Source organism: Ammospiza nelsoni, chromosome 10 (genome assembly GCF_027579445.1).
Source record: "Ammospiza nelsoni isolate bAmmNel1 chromosome 10, bAmmNel1.pri, whole genome shotgun sequence".
NCBI lineage: Eukaryota > Metazoa > Chordata > Aves > Passeriformes > Passerellidae > Ammospiza > Ammospiza nelsoni.
Window position 1 is genome coordinate 19,629,143 of NC_080642.1, and position 19,450 is coordinate 19,648,592.

At 41.9% G+C, this 19,450-nt stretch overlaps 1 protein-coding gene across 7 annotated transcripts in view; it reads left to right on the forward strand.

Annotated features, from left to right (window-relative positions):
- The window catches only part of ARMC8 (armadillo repeat containing 8), a 61,045-nt gene that overhangs the window by 17,104 nt on the left and 24,491 nt on the right, over nt 1–19,450 (forward strand). For 6 of the 7 annotated variants that reach the window (XM_059478943.1, XM_059478946.1, XM_059478947.1 and 3 more), the window contains 3 exons: nt 8,740–8,882; nt 8,982–9,079; nt 16,446–16,538. In XM_059478943.1, the coding sequence (XP_059334926.1) occupies nt 8,740–8,882; nt 8,982–9,079; nt 16,446–16,538 (334 nt within the window). Of the gene's footprint in view, nt 1–5,812; nt 5,918–8,739; nt 8,883–8,981; nt 9,080–16,445; nt 16,539–19,450 lie in introns of those variants that run through there. The other variant, XM_059478950.1, reaches the window with a different exon arrangement.

Here is a 19,450-nt window from a genome sequence, read left to right on the forward strand (position 1 = left end):
AGAACAGACTCATATGGGGTTTGGAAACAAGTCTAGAAGTATCTTTTGTTTGAAATCAGGCCAAATACTACTGGAATATATGAAATAACCCTATTATTTTAAAATACTGCAAAGAAATGCAAAGTCCTGTGAGGATCTTCCTACAAAGGAAGCAATTGCTGTGGAAGAATGGTGGATCCATGTCATTTCTGGGCCAGTGACCTCCAGAGTCTGTGAGCTGGCTCTTCAGTGGTGTCATCTTTGGAAAGGGACATGTATCAATACCTTAAATGAATTTTTTTGGGGCCCTTTAAAGTTCAGTCTGATCTGTGGTCATCTCTGCACTGCTTATTCTGAAGAGGGTGCTAGAGAAAACAAAGTTGATTAAAGAAAGCTTGCAGAGTTGCCATGTCTGGAATTTAAAACTTGGAGGTGTTAAAACTGTCCAGATGTGTGCACAGACTTGGCCCTGGATGTTCAGAATGGAAATAGCCAGCTTGTGTGTGGATTTTGTTTCCCAAGAAGTGATTTTCTGTATCTCTTCCCAGAATCATAGAATTTCCATTCTCATGGAATGCTGGCCTTGGGCCCCTGACAATGCTGCAGAAATGTTACTTTTTGAAATTCTTGCATTTTAGTAGTATTCCTAGAAAATAGAATTTTTAAAGTTTAGAGGGCAAAAGTTATTTTAAGGCCAAGTTCTTTAAGTGGCAGAGCAACTTAAAGCTAAGACACAACAGCATTGGCAAAAACAGTTTCCTACTTGTCCGGTCCTTCAGCTTTTTTTTCTTTCTGCCCCACATTATTGCTAGCAGAGACCAAGAAATCCACAGTAATTGTTGGTATGCCCCTTTACTGAGCAGTTTTATAAGAACAAATCCTGCAGTTTGTGTGTCTATCACCACATCAGAGTCCTCCCTGGAGTCCAAGTTTAATATTTAATGCTTTCTATCAGTTCCTCTTACAGCCTAAATCTCAGGGAAATGATGGAATCATCAGTTCAAATATAAATTGTTCTTTTCTAAGTCATCTTAACAGGGCTTCTGAGCTAAGTGCTGTTCATGCAGTAGCAGTCTGTAGTGCTGCTGGCTCCCGACCCTCTGAACTGTAAATGGCTCACAGAGGTGGAATTGGAAAAGGAGACCCTTGAGTGAAATGAGCAGGAGGAATTCCTGATCAGTCAGTGTTCCAGGTCTGAGGAGCAGCTCTTTGTACCCAGAGGGATGCAGCATTGCTGGTTTGTCATTGAAAGGACCAGCAGGGCCTTTCAGTCCTGGGATCATTCCCTTCCTTCTTTCCTGTGGGGATGGCAGAGCATAGGGAAAGCAATGTTAAATTCCAGTGAGCAGATCAGAGCTCTGTCTTCCTGTTTGTTGTAGTTAGCTGTTGAAGTTCTTCTGTGTGTGATTTTGACAAAAACCCATACCTGAATGAAGTTACTGCTGATCTAATTATTGCTGAGAGTTCAGCATTTAAAGTCCAATCCACTTCATTAAGAGCTTCAGTTATTCCTTTGCTCCAAAATTAATACAGTTTTTAAATCAAATCTTAGTTCCAACCACCCAGGGCCTTTAACAGAATCACTAAATCATTCTTGTCACTTACTGAAAATGATTTTCTAACTTCCAGCTGATTGTTCCCCTATCACATAAAGTCAATTATTTGGCATTGTAAGGTGGTAGTGCACTTCTTCCCAAAGCTTTCTCTAGGTAGGTGCCCTCAAAGAATTTTGTGTAGCTAATTTTAATCTTTCCCTGGCATTTATCAATGATTCTGTTTAACTGTTGAGTTTTTAAATTTTTAAAATTTCTTTGGAGTACATTTTAAAGGCCATGTAGAACAGCTGAAGGACTCTTCCATTCCATCACTTGAATTTTGAGTTTTGCACAGCAGACTGTTAGGTTGCCTATGGAAGTGAAAATTAGTAAGAATTTATTGGGATTTTAAATTGTTTCTAGGCCTGTAAACACACCAAGATGACAGTTTATTTTTCAATTTATTGTTAAACATAATCAAATTCCTTCAGGCAGTGTTCTTTTAGAGTTTGCCAAAAGAATAAAAGATTGCTGCTTTGGTAACTGTGTAACCTGGTAAAAAAGATGAGAAAGGAAATCTTTAGGTGGCTCTGGCCCTGGCAGTGCAGGTGAAGTGCCAGGTTGGTGTAACAGAGCTCCTCTCACAGAACCACCCTTGGTGCTTCTGACCATGTCCTGCCTCCACTTCTTGTGTTGTGTTTGCACTGAGACCTGCCTCAGCTCAATCATCACACAAAACTGGCTCACAAAAAGCAGGTCTTGTTCTGTGGAGTTAAAAACAAGACAGATGAGCAGAGAATGGAGAGAGCAGGACTTGCCCTACAGCAGTGGAGAAATGTGCCTTGCAATGCTGAGGGGCTGCTGGGGTGGCAGTGCTGTGGATCTCCATCATGGGAGCTAGAAAATTGACCAGGACAGCCACTTCATATGGTTCCATGTTTGATCCTGCCTCAGAGCAAGGCCTGAGGATGTGTCAGAGCTCCTCCTGCCTCCAGTGTTCCTCTGTGCCCAGCTGGTTGCCCTGGGGCCTGCAGGAGCTGAGGGCTGGCCTGTGCTGGGCTGTCAGTAATGTGCTGCTATCAGGTCTGAACATCCTCTCGGACCTTCCTTGTCCCTGGCCTGTTCCCAGCCTGCTTCCAGGAACTCCCTGCACTTGGACTCAGTACTGTGAGGTCTGTCATGCACATTAGGGAGTGTTTAGTCCAAATTTCTTGGATGTCCTTAAGAGGTCAGGACACAATTGTTTCCTGATGCCTTGTTTTGGTTTTTGTGGAGTTTGCATTGGGATTTTCTGCCATGCACCCCTCAGGGCAGGGATCTGACCAGGTGTGGTTTGCTGCCTTAGGGGAAGGAGCTTCACCTGCCTTGCTTTGCTCCAGGGTGGTGAAAGAGTGGGGAGCAGATGCTCTCCTGTGCTTGTTCTTTGCTTTTCTTCAAATCAAGTCAGGAGTCAGGACCTGATTGCATTATTACATGTCTCTTAATGAGGAATAACTCTCTCCACAAGGATGATGTGTATAACTGGAGCAAGGTATTCTTCTAACACAGCTGTGGAGTACAGGTGAGTCAAGGCAAACATTCGCAGTCAGCAGAATTGTGTGAGAGCTGTTGTTTAGAAGCTATAGAGCCCCATATCTCTGAAGTGCCTGTTCTGATAGCAAAAAGAAGGATGTTAATACAAGATGTATTTCCAATGCCACCTTTTCTTTTGTGTGTTTTCATTAGAATTTTAAGTTTCAAGTTTAAAAATATCATGTGGAAGGTAGCTTTGTGATACCTCGTGTTACTTCTTCTTAAGGAGCTGGAAGAGTCAAATCTGTACAAAATCACTCAAAAATTGGTTCTTGGTGTTCTCTTTCATGTGCTGATGCAGGATATTGGCTGGTGATACCAAACTCAGTGAGACTGTAGTGTAATCTTTTTATATGCAATGGAGAATTTCAAACTGCAGGTGAATGGGAAGTAAAACCAGCTTGATTTTTGGTATAAGGTCACTTGATATCCTCAGACAAAAACATTTTACACTTAGTTTGTCTTAATGAACAGTAATTGTTCACATGGTGGTCATAAGCTGGCTGATATTGTAAATCAGACAGGAATTTCTGGAAGATTTAGAATGAAGTTTGAATGTGTTTTGTCAAAGTCAATGGAATGAACAGTCCAATGGTGAACATAGGAATAAGGCATCAGTCTTGAGCAAAGTGATAAGATGGTTGAAGCAAGACCAGGTGAAGATGTTGGTTTGTGTGATGCCTCTTAACACACTTTTTGTGGAACAAAAGGCTTTTATAGTCTCAAAAACAGTCTTAAACTGAACCAGTGTAATTCACTGTGGAAGTTAAAAAGTGAGTGCTGTTGGTGTGAATTTATCTCTGTTTGCTTCCAGGGGCTGTGTGTTCCTATTCTGGTATAAATGGCTGCAAAGAAAGGATGTGTTTCTTTTGCTGAGTGGGTCATGGAATGGGCTTAGAGGGAAACACTGGAATAAGTTCAGCTCAGACTGGAGGTCTGACAGTGGTGGTGCACTGGGATGGAGGGTTTGGATCTGGTAACCAAGAGGAGAGGCTGTGCTGCAGCCACCTCAGTGGCCTTCACTTGGAAGGGAGGGGATGTGTGAACACCTTGAGGGAGCTGAGACACCAGGGTAGGAACCAGGACAGGAACCCATGGAATGCTGGGGGACTATTCCTGCTGTAAACAGGGCTCCAGGGGAGGAGCCAGGGCTGTTTCCAAGTGAAGCATCATTAAAGAGGAAGGGGAGGGAGAATTTGATTGGAGTCATGAAAAATGTGGAGTTTGCAAATCCATACCTCTTGCAGCTCAGTAGATATTGGAACTCTCCAAAGTTGGATTTAGTTACATGAAGGGTCAGACTGGCTGCAGGTTTTGTGGTGTATATAGAACAGCTCATGGAATATTAATGTTAGTGAGGATGTCTGAGCATTAGGATAAATTACTAGAGCTGCAAGCTGAGACTCTTTTACTCCCAAGGGAAAAGCTCTCTGTGCAGCCAGCTTCCCTACTTATACACTGCATACTGCTCAACTTGGCTCTTTTAAAAAACTGTGCTCTGTGGGAAATATTTCAGAAAGAGTTATCTTTGCTTTGTAGGGCTTTTTAGGGAGTAGAGTTAGCCCAGGTCTCTTGGATCCAGCCTCTGGAGATTTGGAATTGCCATTGGTTCCAGAGGAGAAACTGGCATTCACTCCAGGATAAATTTCTGTGACAAGCAGTCATAAAAATCACTCATTTTTGAGTGTATTTGTGCAAGAATCTAAAGCTATTTAGTTTGTCACTTTAGATATTATACAGAAATTATTCTGAAGGATTTTAAAATTATGCTTGTTCTGTCTTTGGGAAGTTCTGTGGAAAGGGATTGCTTCTTGTTATGTCTGAAAAGTAGTGCTTTTTAGCACTAAAAAGAAGAGATTGAAAAAAAAGTTGGTGTTCCTGCCTTGTTTGAGCTATTTTCAATCCATTAATTCCATTCACTATTTGGAGCTGACTCTCACTGGGACTTGCAGCATGTTCAGAGGTCACCTCTATGCATGCAGTGACTTTTTATTCCATGTTCTGTCAGGCAGCAGGGGTAACTCACCTCAGCAGTGCTTTCATCTGTGTGTTCATCACAGGCTTTTCCAGGGGAGAGCTTTTGGGCCTTCTTGCAATGGACTGGAGTACAAGCATCTCCCAAGGTAGAATAAGATACAGTAATCCCACAAATAGTGTATTCATCTCCTTTGCAAGAGGCTGGTGATGAATGTTCAGCTAAGCATGACTCAATTAAAGCTCTTAGTTATTAATATACTTTGATAAAAGATGTCTTAGGCTTCATAGCACTCACTGTTATCCTGGGCTCTTCCTCCACGTGCCTGCCTGTGGGGTTTGAGGAAGTGCTGAGTCTCATCTCCTTGCCAGGTGTTTCAGGAACTTGAGACATTTTTGTGACAACTTGTGAGTGGGCTGCAATGTGAAAAAGGGCATTTCTGTTCTTTGTAACTGTGAGGTTGGTGCTCAGACTGGATTGGGAGGTTTAAACCATGCACATGTGTGTTATGGTGTGGAACTCTGGTGCATCACACCCAATGTCATCATCAAGGGAAAGAGGAAGCTGAGCCGAGTCTCTTCCTTGCTAAGCCACTGGAGTTCTCTTTTGTTCAGCAGCTGCTTCCTTTGCAAGTTTTCTACTTTAAAATAATCCATGGTTTTCCCAGGTGTGATCATGCCTCAGCTGACCCCATTTCTGTTTCTTGGCATGGTTGTTCATGGAGTCCATTGGAGTGTCCCTCTGGATGGATTTCCTGTCCTTCCTCATTTCCTGGATATCATTCCTGACACCTGAGGAAAAAAGCTTTAATCATTTAATTGCCCTTAGAAGGGCAGAAGTTGTATTTTATATAAATGTAAGTGGAAATTTTCTGAAGAAGCCTTATAGAAGTTTGAAAAAAATACTAATCTAAATCGAAATATCTAATCTAAAAATACTAATCTAAATGTAAATACTGCATTTTAAACCAGTGGAAAATGCTTGTGAAGATGTTGTAAGATCCTTTCATCAGGTTTATTTATTTAATTTCCTGTTTGTTGTAATGAGCTTTACTGCAGGACCACAGGCTGAAGAGTGCCAACAAGAAGATTAGTACCTTTAGAGAACCTTTTCTGTGTATTTGTGCTTTTGTTTTCCCCTGAAGCACACAAAAGTGTGTTGTGGTGGTTCTAGCACAGCCTTGTTCCAGTCTTTCTGCTGCTTTGGAATCCAGAGGCTGGCTGATAAGGGACAAGGCTGCAGAGCAGGGATCCAGGTTATGCAGGGACACTGTGTTCTTAGGACTTGTGAACTATGAAAAAATACCTTAATCTTGTTTTACAGTTTCCAAAATCCAAATTATAATCTTCCCTTCTGTCCCCTGCATATAAATGCCATTTTTCTTCTTTTTTATCCTGATGATGTTTATGTATAGGAGGAATGCATTACATCTTTGCTGAATTTGTCTTGGCTAGAGCCTGGAAACAACAAACCAGTCCAGGATGTTCCCCTGGACAACAGAAGGATGTGAATCTTTGTCTTTAATGCTTGACAGTACTTTATTAATGAATTTCTATCTTTAGTGACTATATGGATTCTCCTCACTTTAAACTTTTGGTAATTTTATAGTTTGTCATGGGAGTACCTAATTTTCGGTGTTACTTGGTGTCAGTTCTGTCTTTTAAAGACAGAAATAGAAAATATTACAATATACGTGTCTAGCTCTGTGGAACACCTGATCTGAACCTCAGACTTATTTTAAAGATGTAGAAAAGGATATTATTAGTATTTCAGAAACTTATTGTATGCAAAATGGGAACTTAAATTTTGATCTTCACTAATTATAAACTTTAGGTAAGGCTTTCTATTTTAAGCATGTTAGACTTGAGATTGTAGTTGATGTGCTTAATTTTTGCTCTTTAAGAGAAGCAGAACTGTAACATTTGTCCCACTTGTGGGGTGTTAATGGGAAAGAAAATAGCAATTACTTTCCTTGGAAGAGAAAAGCCTTCAGAATTTAATGTGCTTTTGAATTTTTTAAAAATCCTTTTAGGGAAAAAAGTCTTTTTAGGACATGATATTGAGGGGTTGGAGCATGTCCAGGGAAGGGAATGGAGCTGGGGAAGGGGCTGGAGCACCAGAGAGGCTGAGGGAGCTGGGAAGGGGCTCAGCCTGGAGCAAAGGAGGCTCAGGGGGGACCTTGTGGCTCTGCACAACTCCTGACAGGAGGGGACAGCTGGGGGTGCTCCCAGGGAACAGGGACAGGAGGAGAGGGAACAGCCTCGAGCTGTGCCAGGAAGGTTCAGGTTGGGAAAATTCCTCCTGGAAGAGCTTGCCCGGCCCTGGCACAGCTGCCTGGGGCACTGGTGGTGGAGTCCCCATCCCTTCAGGGATTTAAAAGTTGTGTGGATGTGGCATCTGGGGACATGGGGCAGTGGTGGCCTTGGCAGTGCTGGGTTAATGGTTGGACTTGATGATCTGAGAGGACTTTTCCAGCTTGAATGATTCTGTGGTTCTGTGACTGAACATTTCTGCATACAAACAACAGGTTATTTGTTCAAGACCTTGATAATGAGAGAAGGCCATTGGTGTGGTCTGTACAGGGAAGACACAGAGCAAGTCTGCATGACTTTCTAGTGAAAATGGAAGGAAATACTCTTGCATTGCTGAATTTCTAAATTGGCCTCTAGGTTATTGAAAGTTATTTTAAAAAAGGTTATTGCTACTGTCATGTTTTAATTAGTAATTAGATCAATATTTACCAACACATACAGCAGAGGAGTCAGCCAGGGTTAGAACAGTAGATGAGATTGTGCTTTCCACACAGGAGCTCAATATTCTCTTCTTTTCCAGGATGAATTTTAGCCAGGATCTCTCAGTGTGTTTGTACATCACCACAGAAGCTTTTGTTTCTTGTCATTACCTGGTCTAGAGGACAGAGAAAAAAAAATCATGTGTCTGTAAAGAAGTAATAGTAGTGCAAAGTTATCTGATTCCACTGGATTGAGGGAGTGCTGTTTTTCCTTAGTGATGATTTTGCATACCACTGATGATGTATTTTGCTTCTTGATACTGTAGAAAGAATCCAGATTGATTGGGACCCAAATGACACTATTGGCAAGATGTGCTTTAGGCTTGCAGTGATCCTGTTTAGCTCCAATACAGCTGCCTTTCTGCACATACAACTTTCCTGGGCTTGCTTTGTTTATGTCATCATTTCTCAGTGTTCTAAACTCAGATTACTCTCAGCCCACCCCATGCTTGTGCTTGGTGATGGAGTTACTTTGCAGTTGTGACCCAGAAGAAATCACTGCCACAGATAACCATCCCCACAATGGTGTTAAGGTTCTCTTTCCCATCAGCCTCAAACTGCAAACTCATTTCCTTTAACTGAAATTTGGGATCTCCCTGTTATCCTGAAAGGCCCATCCTGGATGTCAGTACTGTGACATACCTTTTTAAGAAAGAGATTGTAGCAATTGATTTTTTACTTGGTTTTTTTTACACCAAGCAAAAGTTGTGTAGGAACACACAGTGTGAGAAGGTTGTGAATGAAGTGTTACTCTACTCTTTTACTCAGTCTTCATCTTTCTATTAAGGTTTTCATCCTCTTTACATAGCAAGATTCAGATTATTTTCTTTTAGACTGAAATTTTCTCTTCCATATGAATTTTCCTCTAAAAATGCTTGTGTTTGCAGGTTGCTGTATTTACTCCAGCAAGAGGCCTCAAGCACGGAGCTGAGAACAGAATGTGCAGTGGTCCTGGGCAGCCTTGCCATGGGGACAGAGAACAATGTCAAATCCCTCCTAGACTGCCATATTATCCCAGCCTTATTGCAAGGTACTCCTCCCATAATGGATCTGTGTCAGTAAATGTTGCTAAAGTACTGAAATGAACAAAGATACTGACACTGAATGCTTGATGTGCCCATATTTACAGGATTGCTCTCGCCAGATTTGAAGTTTATTGAAGCTTGCCTGCGATGTCTCCGCACCATTTTCATCAGCCCTGTAACTCCAGAGGATCTGCTGTACACAGTAAGTTGTAAGCAGATTATTATGTCTTTTTAAAGGCTATGGAGAGGGTGGGAGTGAAAAATCTTGTTGTCTGGAGTAGTAATAAGGCCTTGATTGAGCCAACAGCATTAGCACTTCTCACCTGCCTTTAAGGCATTTGGCATCTCTAACATTTATGGCTGGTTCGATATCAGCTGGTCACCAGGGTAGCCCACTGATGAAGAGAATACCTACATGTCCAGACTTGGGTGCAATCTTAAGGAGGAAAAACTGTCTCTAAATGGTATTTAGAGGACCTGTTATCAGAGCTAAACTGGCAACAGTTACTTTCTGAAAGTTAGTTTTATCCAGCACTGTCCTCCCTCTCCAGTTGGAGAGGGCTTGCTCTGAGTTTGTACTTCCAGTGGAAGAGCTTCACCTTTAAAATGTTCCTGCTCTTAGTTGGCATATGTGTGAATTGCATTTAAGTGACAGGAGGATAAGAAAATGTGCCTCTCCACTTGCTGTAGTCCTGAGTTTGTCCTGGAGATGTGCCAGCAGGGCTGTTGGTGACTGGGCAGAGCCCTCTCTGAAGGCACCGCTGTCTCTGGGGTTTGCCCAAACCCAGGCACTGCCTCTTATTGGGAAGGAGGGGCAAGGAGAGTTCAGCAGCTTCCCTTGTCCTGGTGTAAGGTGAGCCATGGAATGAAAGCTGTAGTGGTCCAGCAGTCTCTTCCTGCTTGGAAAATGGAGCATTGCCTCAGTCTGGGGGAGGTCACAGGGCAGCTCCAGCTTCTCAGGGTAACTGGGCACCCACAATGAGAACCACTCTGGTCCCACTCACTGGGAGCTGTTGCTTGCTGAGGAAGTCTTGATGCTTACAGAGAAGGGCACAGCTGGCCTCTCATGTCTTACTTTCTCTACAGTTTGACTGTTAATAGTCAACAGATTTTCTTCATTATCTTTTGTCTCTTTGTTATGCACTGCTGCAATAACTGTTTTGTTCTCTATTCATTTTTCCAATGAATTTTTACATTTTCATTCCAGACACAGGTAGGGAACTTGTTATTTTCTATGGACTCAATCTTACCATACACCTGTTCTGAATTTCATCTGCCAGTTAGTCCATCTCAGCAAGTCAGCTTGCATTTAGTGTGTATAGACAATCAGCCAGCTTTGTCCTCCACTGTTCACTGCCTTTTTTCCAGGTGTTTGGTGATTGTTTAGCATGGAAAATCTCAATGCATATTGTATGTGTGAACACCAAAGGCACCTCTCCAGAGTGATCCAAGGGCTTCTTCCTCTTTGTGTCTTTCTTTGACTTCACTCCATGCTCCCAGATTCCCCCAAATCAGCCTCTAAGAGTTGATAAGTGCAGAGGCATCTGCTTCCTGCCCTCAGCATCCAGAGAGGAGTTTAAGATGACTCCATTAACAATCCATATCTCTTCCTGGGCATCAGTGCTCAATAGGGACTTTTAATTGCTTCCTGTTTGGAGGGTTTGATGTGTTGAAGGGAGAGGAAGGGGTAGAAAAATGGACAGAAATGGGAAGGAACCAGCATTAGCATGGAAATAACCACTGCCATGGGAACAATATGCCTGAGGCCTGGATTTGGTGTTTCATGCTTTGCTTTCTCAGCTGCACTGCAATGACATCAACTGTTCCCCCAGTCCTTCTTCAGGCAAATGGGATGTCCTGGAATTAACCATAACTACAGGAAATGATCATTTAGTGAGGGGTTCTTGCTCCTTAGTTCACCTGTAAAACCCATTTTCCCATTTCCCATTCCAGTTAGACACCTCAAAGTTAAGTATTTTATGATTATACTTAAAGTCCTATTTCTGCAAATCCTTTTTTTCCCTTCTCTTGTGGGAATACCCAAAGCCATGCTTTGAAAAGAGCTGAATACAGATCCTTTGATAAGATGCTTTTCTGATCTCTTGGAAGGTACAACCCAGCCCACACTGCTGCAAGCTGTGTTTCACAAGGCAGCAATTGAGACATTGGCTTTGCAATTAAAGGAGTAATTATGGGCCTAATGAACACTTCATGGTAGACATTCCAACAGTGAGAACAAGAAGAAGAATTCCAAGTTCCCATTTAGCCACCCTGCTCCCTCTTTGTTTCTAGTCCCAGCAGCTCCAGGAGACTGTCACCATCTCTGTGCAGCTGCAGCACTTGAAGGTCTCTCAAGTTCTGCCCTTTTCAGGTCCTGTTTTGAAAGGTAGGAGACCAAGTTTGTCAATGGCTTTTCATTCCAGGCCAGCAGTTCTGGAGAAAGCTTCTGGAAAGTTGGATCTTGAGTTGTGTGTAACATGGAAACTTTCCCAGAATTTTTCATGATTTGACTGCAGAGAGGATGCTCTCTCTAACCTTAGGCAGGACTGTTTCCAAGACAAGGTGTTGGGAGTTAGCTTAACATCTGCAAGAGTGTTGCAGTTATTCTAGAGGTTTCAGAAGACCTCTCTGTTAAAATCCAGGATATACAAGTGCTTTAAAGAGTGCAGCTTAAAACATTCCTTTCTGTTTGTAACAGGTGCACATCACCCACAGTAATGGGAATATTTCTCCCAGCAGGAGTGCTGGGTGTCAGAACTGCACCTTTCCTCTTGAGCCTTTTCTTATGGACAGAAGCCTGAAGGATAAACTGCTGCCAGTTTTGTGTGATTAATTCTGTTCAGTTCCAAGGATAAAATAGTTCTTCAGAGTTGGAAACATTTGGGCAGTTTCCTGTAGAAACTTTGGGTTTATACTGAGAAAATGTGCAGATCCATCCATTGAGCTGGATGAACACTGAGCTCTCAGAAAGAGCAGGTTTTTAGGGTCTGATGCTGAGCTGTGACACCAAATTATAGCCAGACCTGCTGTGCCAGAGGAATCCTTGTTAATGGAGGCTTCCTGCACAGGCAGCATGCAGGCTTTGGTGCTGAGACCCATGTAGTGACTGTGCTGCACTTGGAAATGAGGAATGACATGGAGTTCAGGGGGAGAGATCTGTTGAGGTGCAGACATATGTTCAGACTTCTTTAAATTCCATGATTATTGTGCATGCAAACCAGCCAGTTCACCATAGCTGGGTGTGTTTTGGCTTGCTGAGTAGATGGAAGCACTAAAGCAAATCCAGTTTGACCAAGTTCCTGTTACTTCAACTCCTGATACCTTATTGATAACAAAGGAATGGCAGAAGTGTTTCCAGCCCCTGAAAGCATTCTGCATATTTCCTGACAGATGTTCTCAGTTGTGATTCTATTTTCCATCCTCAGTGGGACCCAGATACAATTCCAGTGGGAGCTTGTTGTCTGTGGCTGCAGTGCTGGCCTTGCAGGAGGAGGTGCATTCCCTGCTGGGAGTCCTGTCCTTACAGGAGTTTGGAGAGTGAAGGCACTGCAGCAGGATGAGACTGTCCTGTAGAGAGAGTGAGGAATCAGTTTGAGAAGTCTCAGTCTTTAAGAATGATGAGTGAAAGGCATTCCTGCTTCCTGGGCAGGTTTGGGATGAAAAACCTGACATCACCTGGTATTGGCCAGGCTTGGTAAAGGGAGGAGGCACACCTGAGAGGATCAGGATATCTTAGAGTGATTAATAACCAGGTGTTTAATGAGCAATGAGCCTGCACTGCCAAGTGTGCACGTGCTCCACCACAGCTCAGTGATCCACAGTTCCTAAGGCAGGAATCTGGGTCAGCCTCTCATGCCTTATTCCTTCTTTCCTTCTGGCTGTTTGTGGTGGCTGAGCCAGGAGCAAGGCTGAATGTTCTCCAGTCCAAAATGCTTCCTAAAAATGAGAGTTGTAAAAGAAGCAATTCTAGCTTATAGAGCTTGAATTCAAGTTATTTGGGTGGATAGAAGCATTTCAATGCTCTGACTTGGGGAATAGCATAGCAACCCTCAATTAAAAATAAGTGTTTTAAGAATAGGTCTTTACAAATTTTGTGTTAAAAAGGAATATGAAGAAATTAAGTATTTGAATCCAAGCAGGGAGGTATAACTGTTAATTCTTTCTGAATTCTGTTTGTATGGACAATAACTTTGTTACAATATATATGATATAGAGGTATTTGTCCTAAATTGCCTGGAGCTACTTTGTTAGCAGACAACATTTTAATGCATTTGTTAATCTCATTGTTTTAACTGTAGCTAATGAGTGTAGACTCAATCTCACTAGGGTTGCTAGAAAGAGCCTTTGTTACTTAGATACCAGTACTGACTAAAAGTGAAATTATGTAGCCTCACATTTGACACCTAATCACGTTTGCATTTAGTTGGAAGTCACTTATGTCCACACATCCCTTAGCTCTTTCTAGGTTCTTCTCTGATCAACATGCCAAAATTATTTTACAAGTTGGATATTTTAGCAAAATTGTAGAGTAGAATGAACAATTTTCTTAAAAACACATTAATGAAGCCCTCTTGGAACTTTCCAAGAGTTCTTTAATCTTTTCATACTCACAACACTTCAGATTTGATGGAACATAATGAGAAAGTGTATAAAAAATGTCTATAAAGAATTGCTTCTTAAATGTATAGTCCAAAATACCTAATAATACACATTTTTGTGTATTGGCAGAATTTCAGGGGACTGTCACTGTGTTGTTTACAAGGATTCATTAACTCTTATATCATATGTACAGTGACATTGTTGGGGTGACAGTGGCACCACAAGTACCCTGCCACATTGTTTGGTGGCAGAACAGCCCTGTCTTATAAATGCTAAATGAAAATGGTTTTCATCATCCAATAGGAAAGCCTTCCCATCCAAGAATTCACTGCTGAGTCATGGTGCCACACTGGTCAGTAAAACACAAAACGCCATGTGCCATTTCATTCCCATTTCTGTAGCTCTATTGTAGAGCTTCCCAACAGTTTGAGGTTCAATTTCTGTCCACTTAGATCTTTACCAAAAATCTCCAGTCTATAAACTGCAGCTGGAATACTCCTGTGATCAATACTCCTGTGATCAATACTCCTGTGATCAATACTCCTGTGATCAATGCTGTTGGACCTTTTAGGTGAAATGGACCATTGTACAAGGATGTCACTGGTGAGGATCCAGTGAAATAAGTGTTTGTTGGTTCCTTCCCTGGTGTTAGATACAGATGGAGAGATGTTACACATTCATCTGTGTGGATTAAAAGAGTTTACTGAATAATTATTTTATTCAAAGATGTGCTGCTTTAATAGTTGCAGTTTGTATCCTTTGAAATAATTCATGTTTCATAGCCAGGGATTTCCCTGCAGGAGATTGCAGGTCTTGCATCTTACAGTTTGAAGCTCCTTTCTAAAAACATTTCTGCTTGTGAATCCTGGTGTGTCTTTCTTCTGTCTCCCTTTCCTCCTGGCTTCTCGATGGTTGTGTCTCAGGGGAACTTTGTAACTGAGCAGCCTCTTAGCACTGAATGTTGTGTTGAACCTGATGGGGCTTGATGCCTTCAGCTGCTGAAGATCTGCAGAAAAGGACAAGAATCTGTTTTAATGGGTCAAATGCAGTAAGAGACAGAGGAATCCTGGATGTGTTCTCAGTTGGTGTTGCTTTTACTCAGGGAGGTTGGGAACAGGCAGCCCAGAGAGGGTGAGGGGTCTCCATCACTATAGGTATTCCAGCCTGGAGTGCTGTGCCCTGTGCTCTGGGATGGCCCTGCTGGAGCAGGGAGGTGGGACCAGGTGGCTCTTGGGCTTTTCCATCCTGACCCATTCTGGGATTCAATGTCCCCTATTGCACTGCAAGCAAACCAGTCCCTTGCTGGCCTTTGGGTTCTGAAGTTTGCCTCTGGGCTCTTTGTAAAGGCAGATCAGATGGAGCTGCTGTTGGCCAAACCCTGAAAATGTTGCTTGAAATAGGTAGTCCCTTGGTCTTCCTATGCACATAAACATGAAATGACCATGGATATATGGCTGGTGTAACTGGGAGAAAGTAATTTGTAAGTAACTTTCTCGCTGTAGAATGCTGAGATGCCAAATGAGGCTGTTGCATGTTGATCCTTTCCAGTTGGTGAGAAACAAGCAGTAGAAACAAGCTGAGTTTATGCTCAGTGTGTTTCTTGGCTCTCTTGTCCTATTGTTTTCTGTAGAGAATAGGAGGGCTGGATTGTCAGCAGCAGAACTTCCTAAAATAAATATGATAATTGTGTATATACATAAGTAAAAGATATTAAATAAATACTGCAAAGCTTTGTATAATCTTAAACATTTTTGCAAATAGGGGAGACTGGCACATGTTTATTTTGACAATATTAAAAAGTGGTAGGAAATTTCCCAGGTAGTTGGAAAGTAAAACTTCTCATAACCAGGGTGTCTGTGTGAAGATACAGTCACTGAACAGTCAGGCTGGTGCTGCTTTCAGTGCTCTCACTGGAGCTGAGGTGCAGGAAAGTTTTGCTCTAATTTCAGTTCACCTCTCTCAAATCAGAGGGTTCTAATTCATCATCGTGCAGGTAAAACAGAGTCTGATTTAGATTTTTTGGGCCAATATAGCACATGTGTTTTGGAAAGGAAGGCTCATTCAATCTTTCCCTTTGCTCAGCTCAGCTCCCTTTATCTCATGGAAGTAATTTAGTTTATCCCTTTCCAAACTAAAATACCCATTGTTTCTTTTAATATCACCATAGTTCCTGCCACTAAAATGTGCTGGCAAAAGTAACTGAAAGCTTTTGAACATGATGGTTTTGGACCTTACCACAGAGATAAATAACTGGATGTCTTTGAAGAAGAGAACTTGCCACAGAATCATGGAAAAGTTTGGGTTGCAAGGGACTTTAAAGATCTTCTCGTTGCAACCCCCTGCCTTGGCTTAGGGAACCTCCCACTGAAGTGTAAAGGTTTTCTTTTGCTGATTTATTTGGGATTCTCTGTCACCAGTGTCACACACACTGGCAGTGTCTATAGTGTGTGTTTGACTGCCAGACAAAGGACATGATGAGTCAGTTCCAGGGGACTGTGCCCTGTCCAGGATGGGCACATTTTAGTGTTCCCTCCCTGCTCCCTTGGACTCAGCTGGGACAAGAGCTGGGTCAGCCACACTGGTGGGAAGACAGCACTAAGGCAGCTCCTGGACTAATCCCTGTCAGTGGCCATGTTTGATTTTGGTATGTTCCCCCCACCATTCTTTTATTGGTTTTGTCCCAAATATTGTGGAGGCAAATTGCAGAAGTCTTATTCCTGTTATTCCTATTTTTTCCCAATTGCACTGACCTTTGATTTATTTTCCTTGGGGATTTGGCTCAGAACTGTCACTCGTGCCTTCAGCTTTTAATGAACTGCTTTTAATGATCTTGTGCTGTATCCATAAAAGTTTTGGTGGAAGGAAGAAGACTGAGTGCAGAATCAGGAGTGCTCCTTTAAGCAACAAACTGCAAAGAAGCTGTGCTGAAATCCAGTGTTAACACTCTCTTCTTTTCTCCTTGTTTGCAGGATGCTACAGTTATCTCCCACCTCATGGCACTGCTCAGTAGGTCTCGATACACACAAGAATACATATGTCAGATCTTCTCCCACTGCTGCAAAGTAAGAAAGACAATTCATGTTCTCCATGCAACTTGTGTTTCTGGCCTGCAAGAACTGTGTGTGTGCTGCCTTTTGTGGCAGGAATTTTGAGGCAGTCATGACTGAGCTAGTACTGCTCTGCATTTGGTACAGATTTATTTGGGTTGATATATGCTGCTCTGCAGTACAAGAAAAGATGCAGTTATGGGGGGTTTATAGGCTTTGGCTGCTAAACAAAGCCAGCAGTCTGGGCAAGCATCAGTCTTCACTTTAAACACTATAAATCTTGGAACACTTCTGGTTTTCCTCTGCAGGTCTGAGGATAGTGTGAGCATCTCTTTGCAGAGGTTGTGCAGCTGCTTTCACCTGTTTTAAACACAGGGACTGTTCTCTAAGAGGTGCTATTGGTTGAGAGGAAAAGAAATGCTGTTCTCAGCTGAGCTGTATCACCTACAGGTTCATCTAGATACATGTTCATTCCTGCTATGTAATGCAATTCTGTTGATATGAGAAAACTGATTTAAAACCAGCTGCAACCCCACCCCAAACATAGTTTTGTCTTTCCCTTCCCCCATTCAAAGTTTCCCCACAGCACTTATTTTTATTGTTGCAGTTTTTTGGGAGTTACTGTACCAGTGAGTTATACAATAACTGTATCAAAATAATTCAGGGTAGGAAATGAGCTTTTTACAGCATCTTCCCCTTTTAGTAACAGTTTAAAGAATCACAGATTGTGTACTAACAAATGAGAAAGTTCCTAAGTTTATGAGTTTATAAGTATTTACCTTGAAAAATATCTTTCTACCTTATCACTTACAATGAGTCCTCTGGAACTGTGAATTGTTCCTTTGTTAAGTATCTGTGTTCTTCTGCCTTGACTGTTACTTATGTACACTCATCCCTTTGCATTCCCTCTGCTATGTGAAACTGAGAATTGAAAATTATCCATTTAGTGGTATATAAAGACATAACTCTGCTAATATTTAGGGAACTCATTAAAGAAAACATGAGGACAAAACCCTACACTGGACCATGGAAGTTCACATATATACCTAATAGTGGAAAAAAATTTGGTATTTAAGGAATGAAAATGGAGCAGTGGGGCACCTCCTGTTTAAGTGTCCCTTGAAAATCTCCTTAACAGGCTGAGGAGTTTGAACAGGTGAAAAATGAGGCCATGAGCACAAGAAAAATAACCCAGGGCTAATTATGGGATGGTAAAAGAGTTGGTTTATACAATCAGGGGTTGGCTCTGGGAATATAAACTGTTGGCTTGGAGAGAACAGAAAACAATTATTGTCATCTTTTCCAAAGGAGTTATTTCCTTGCAGCTCCAGCAATTCCTGGTGGCTTGCATTTTTGATATGTTGTTTACAGTGCAAATGCACAGTCACTTCACAAGTGAGGAAGGTCTTCTGAACTCACCATTCCATTTTGAGTGCCTCCTCCAACCCCTAATCTCTCTCAAATTTTAGAGTGAATGTCTGGAAAAAATCAGGTTTTTGGAAATAAGTTATTGGCTGTGTAAACAGAGAGAAACCAGGCTGCACAAGAAAGACAGGGTAATGGGTAGGAGTGTGAGGAAATTGTTGCATTTGCAGAATAAACAGCTGCATAACAAAGAAAAATATTTGAGGTTGAGTAAACAGATCATCACAAATGTTAAATTGATCAAGAACTCATTCTCTTGCCCAAGCAAATGCAGCTGTTCGGCAAAAATCTGAAATGTCCCCTTCCTTCTGTTTTGTTTAGTTTTGGGGTTTCAGGTTTATAATGTCAGTTGATTGTATTTTCAGACAGAGCAAAATGCACCTAATACAATGAAGACACATTTGCAGGGGATTTTCTCACTTCAATGAAGAGGCAAAGTACATTCTTATAATAAAAAAAAAATATATACTGAATATATATATATATATATATATATATACCTTTCTTACTTTTTCCCCTGAAGCAATAAGTTACTATAAATAAACCTTTGTATGTAGGTAAGGCTTAGCATATGTTCTAAGAAGCACTGATGCTTTTACTTCTCTTTTTCCTCATCGTAGTAGATGTATTAATTGAACTAACAGTGACTTATCACAGCTCCTGCCCTCCCTGTCCCTGCACTGTTCTCAACTCACATCTGTAGCCATTTCTTTCTCTGCCTTTCCAGCATTTTTGTTGGTTTCTCAGGTTTCTGCCTTGTCCTCTTCCCTTTCCCTGGAAAAGCTCAGACCAGTTCTCTAGAGCTAGGAAATCCATCATTTGGGTTCCTAGCATATTGCTGCTGCTTTCTGCTTTTGCTGCTTCTCCCTGCACATTCAGAGTTAAAATCAATGGGGGGGAGCCTTGCCCTGGAGAAGAGCCATCCTGAGCAAGGGAAGTGTTGATTTACAGGGGAGCAGATGCAGTTCTTAACATACAGAGCCAGGATTCTATCAACATAGAAGCAAATGAGTAAACTGAAATCAGGCTGATGTACCTGGGATGTGAAAATGGAAGTCAAAATTAACTTTTTAAGAGTCTCTCTGTCTCAGTTCATTTGTTTTTAGAGCAAGTGGTGTGAGCAGGTAGAATTTATTGTTTTAGGAAGGGTCCAGGATAAAGCCTGTAATCAAGGCAGCTTCCTCCAGGCCTTCTTTTGTTGGGTGACCTTAGGCTGCTGCTGGATCCCTGCTCAAGGGACAAAGGCACTTAGGTACCTGCTTGTCATTGTGGAATGAGTTGTTACATTGTGTTACCCTAATGTTTCCTTGAAAATTGGCATTTCATGATGGACAATTGTGCAAGAAGTGATGTTTATTCCTGAAATATGTCAGTCATTTGTATTTGGAGAACAAGGTCGCTGTCAGAGGAGTGGAACTCTGTCACTGTACCCAAGGTGGAACAAAACCAGGCAGCCTTGCTGTTAAACTGGGGCCTGAACTGCTTGGAAATGCTTCATCATA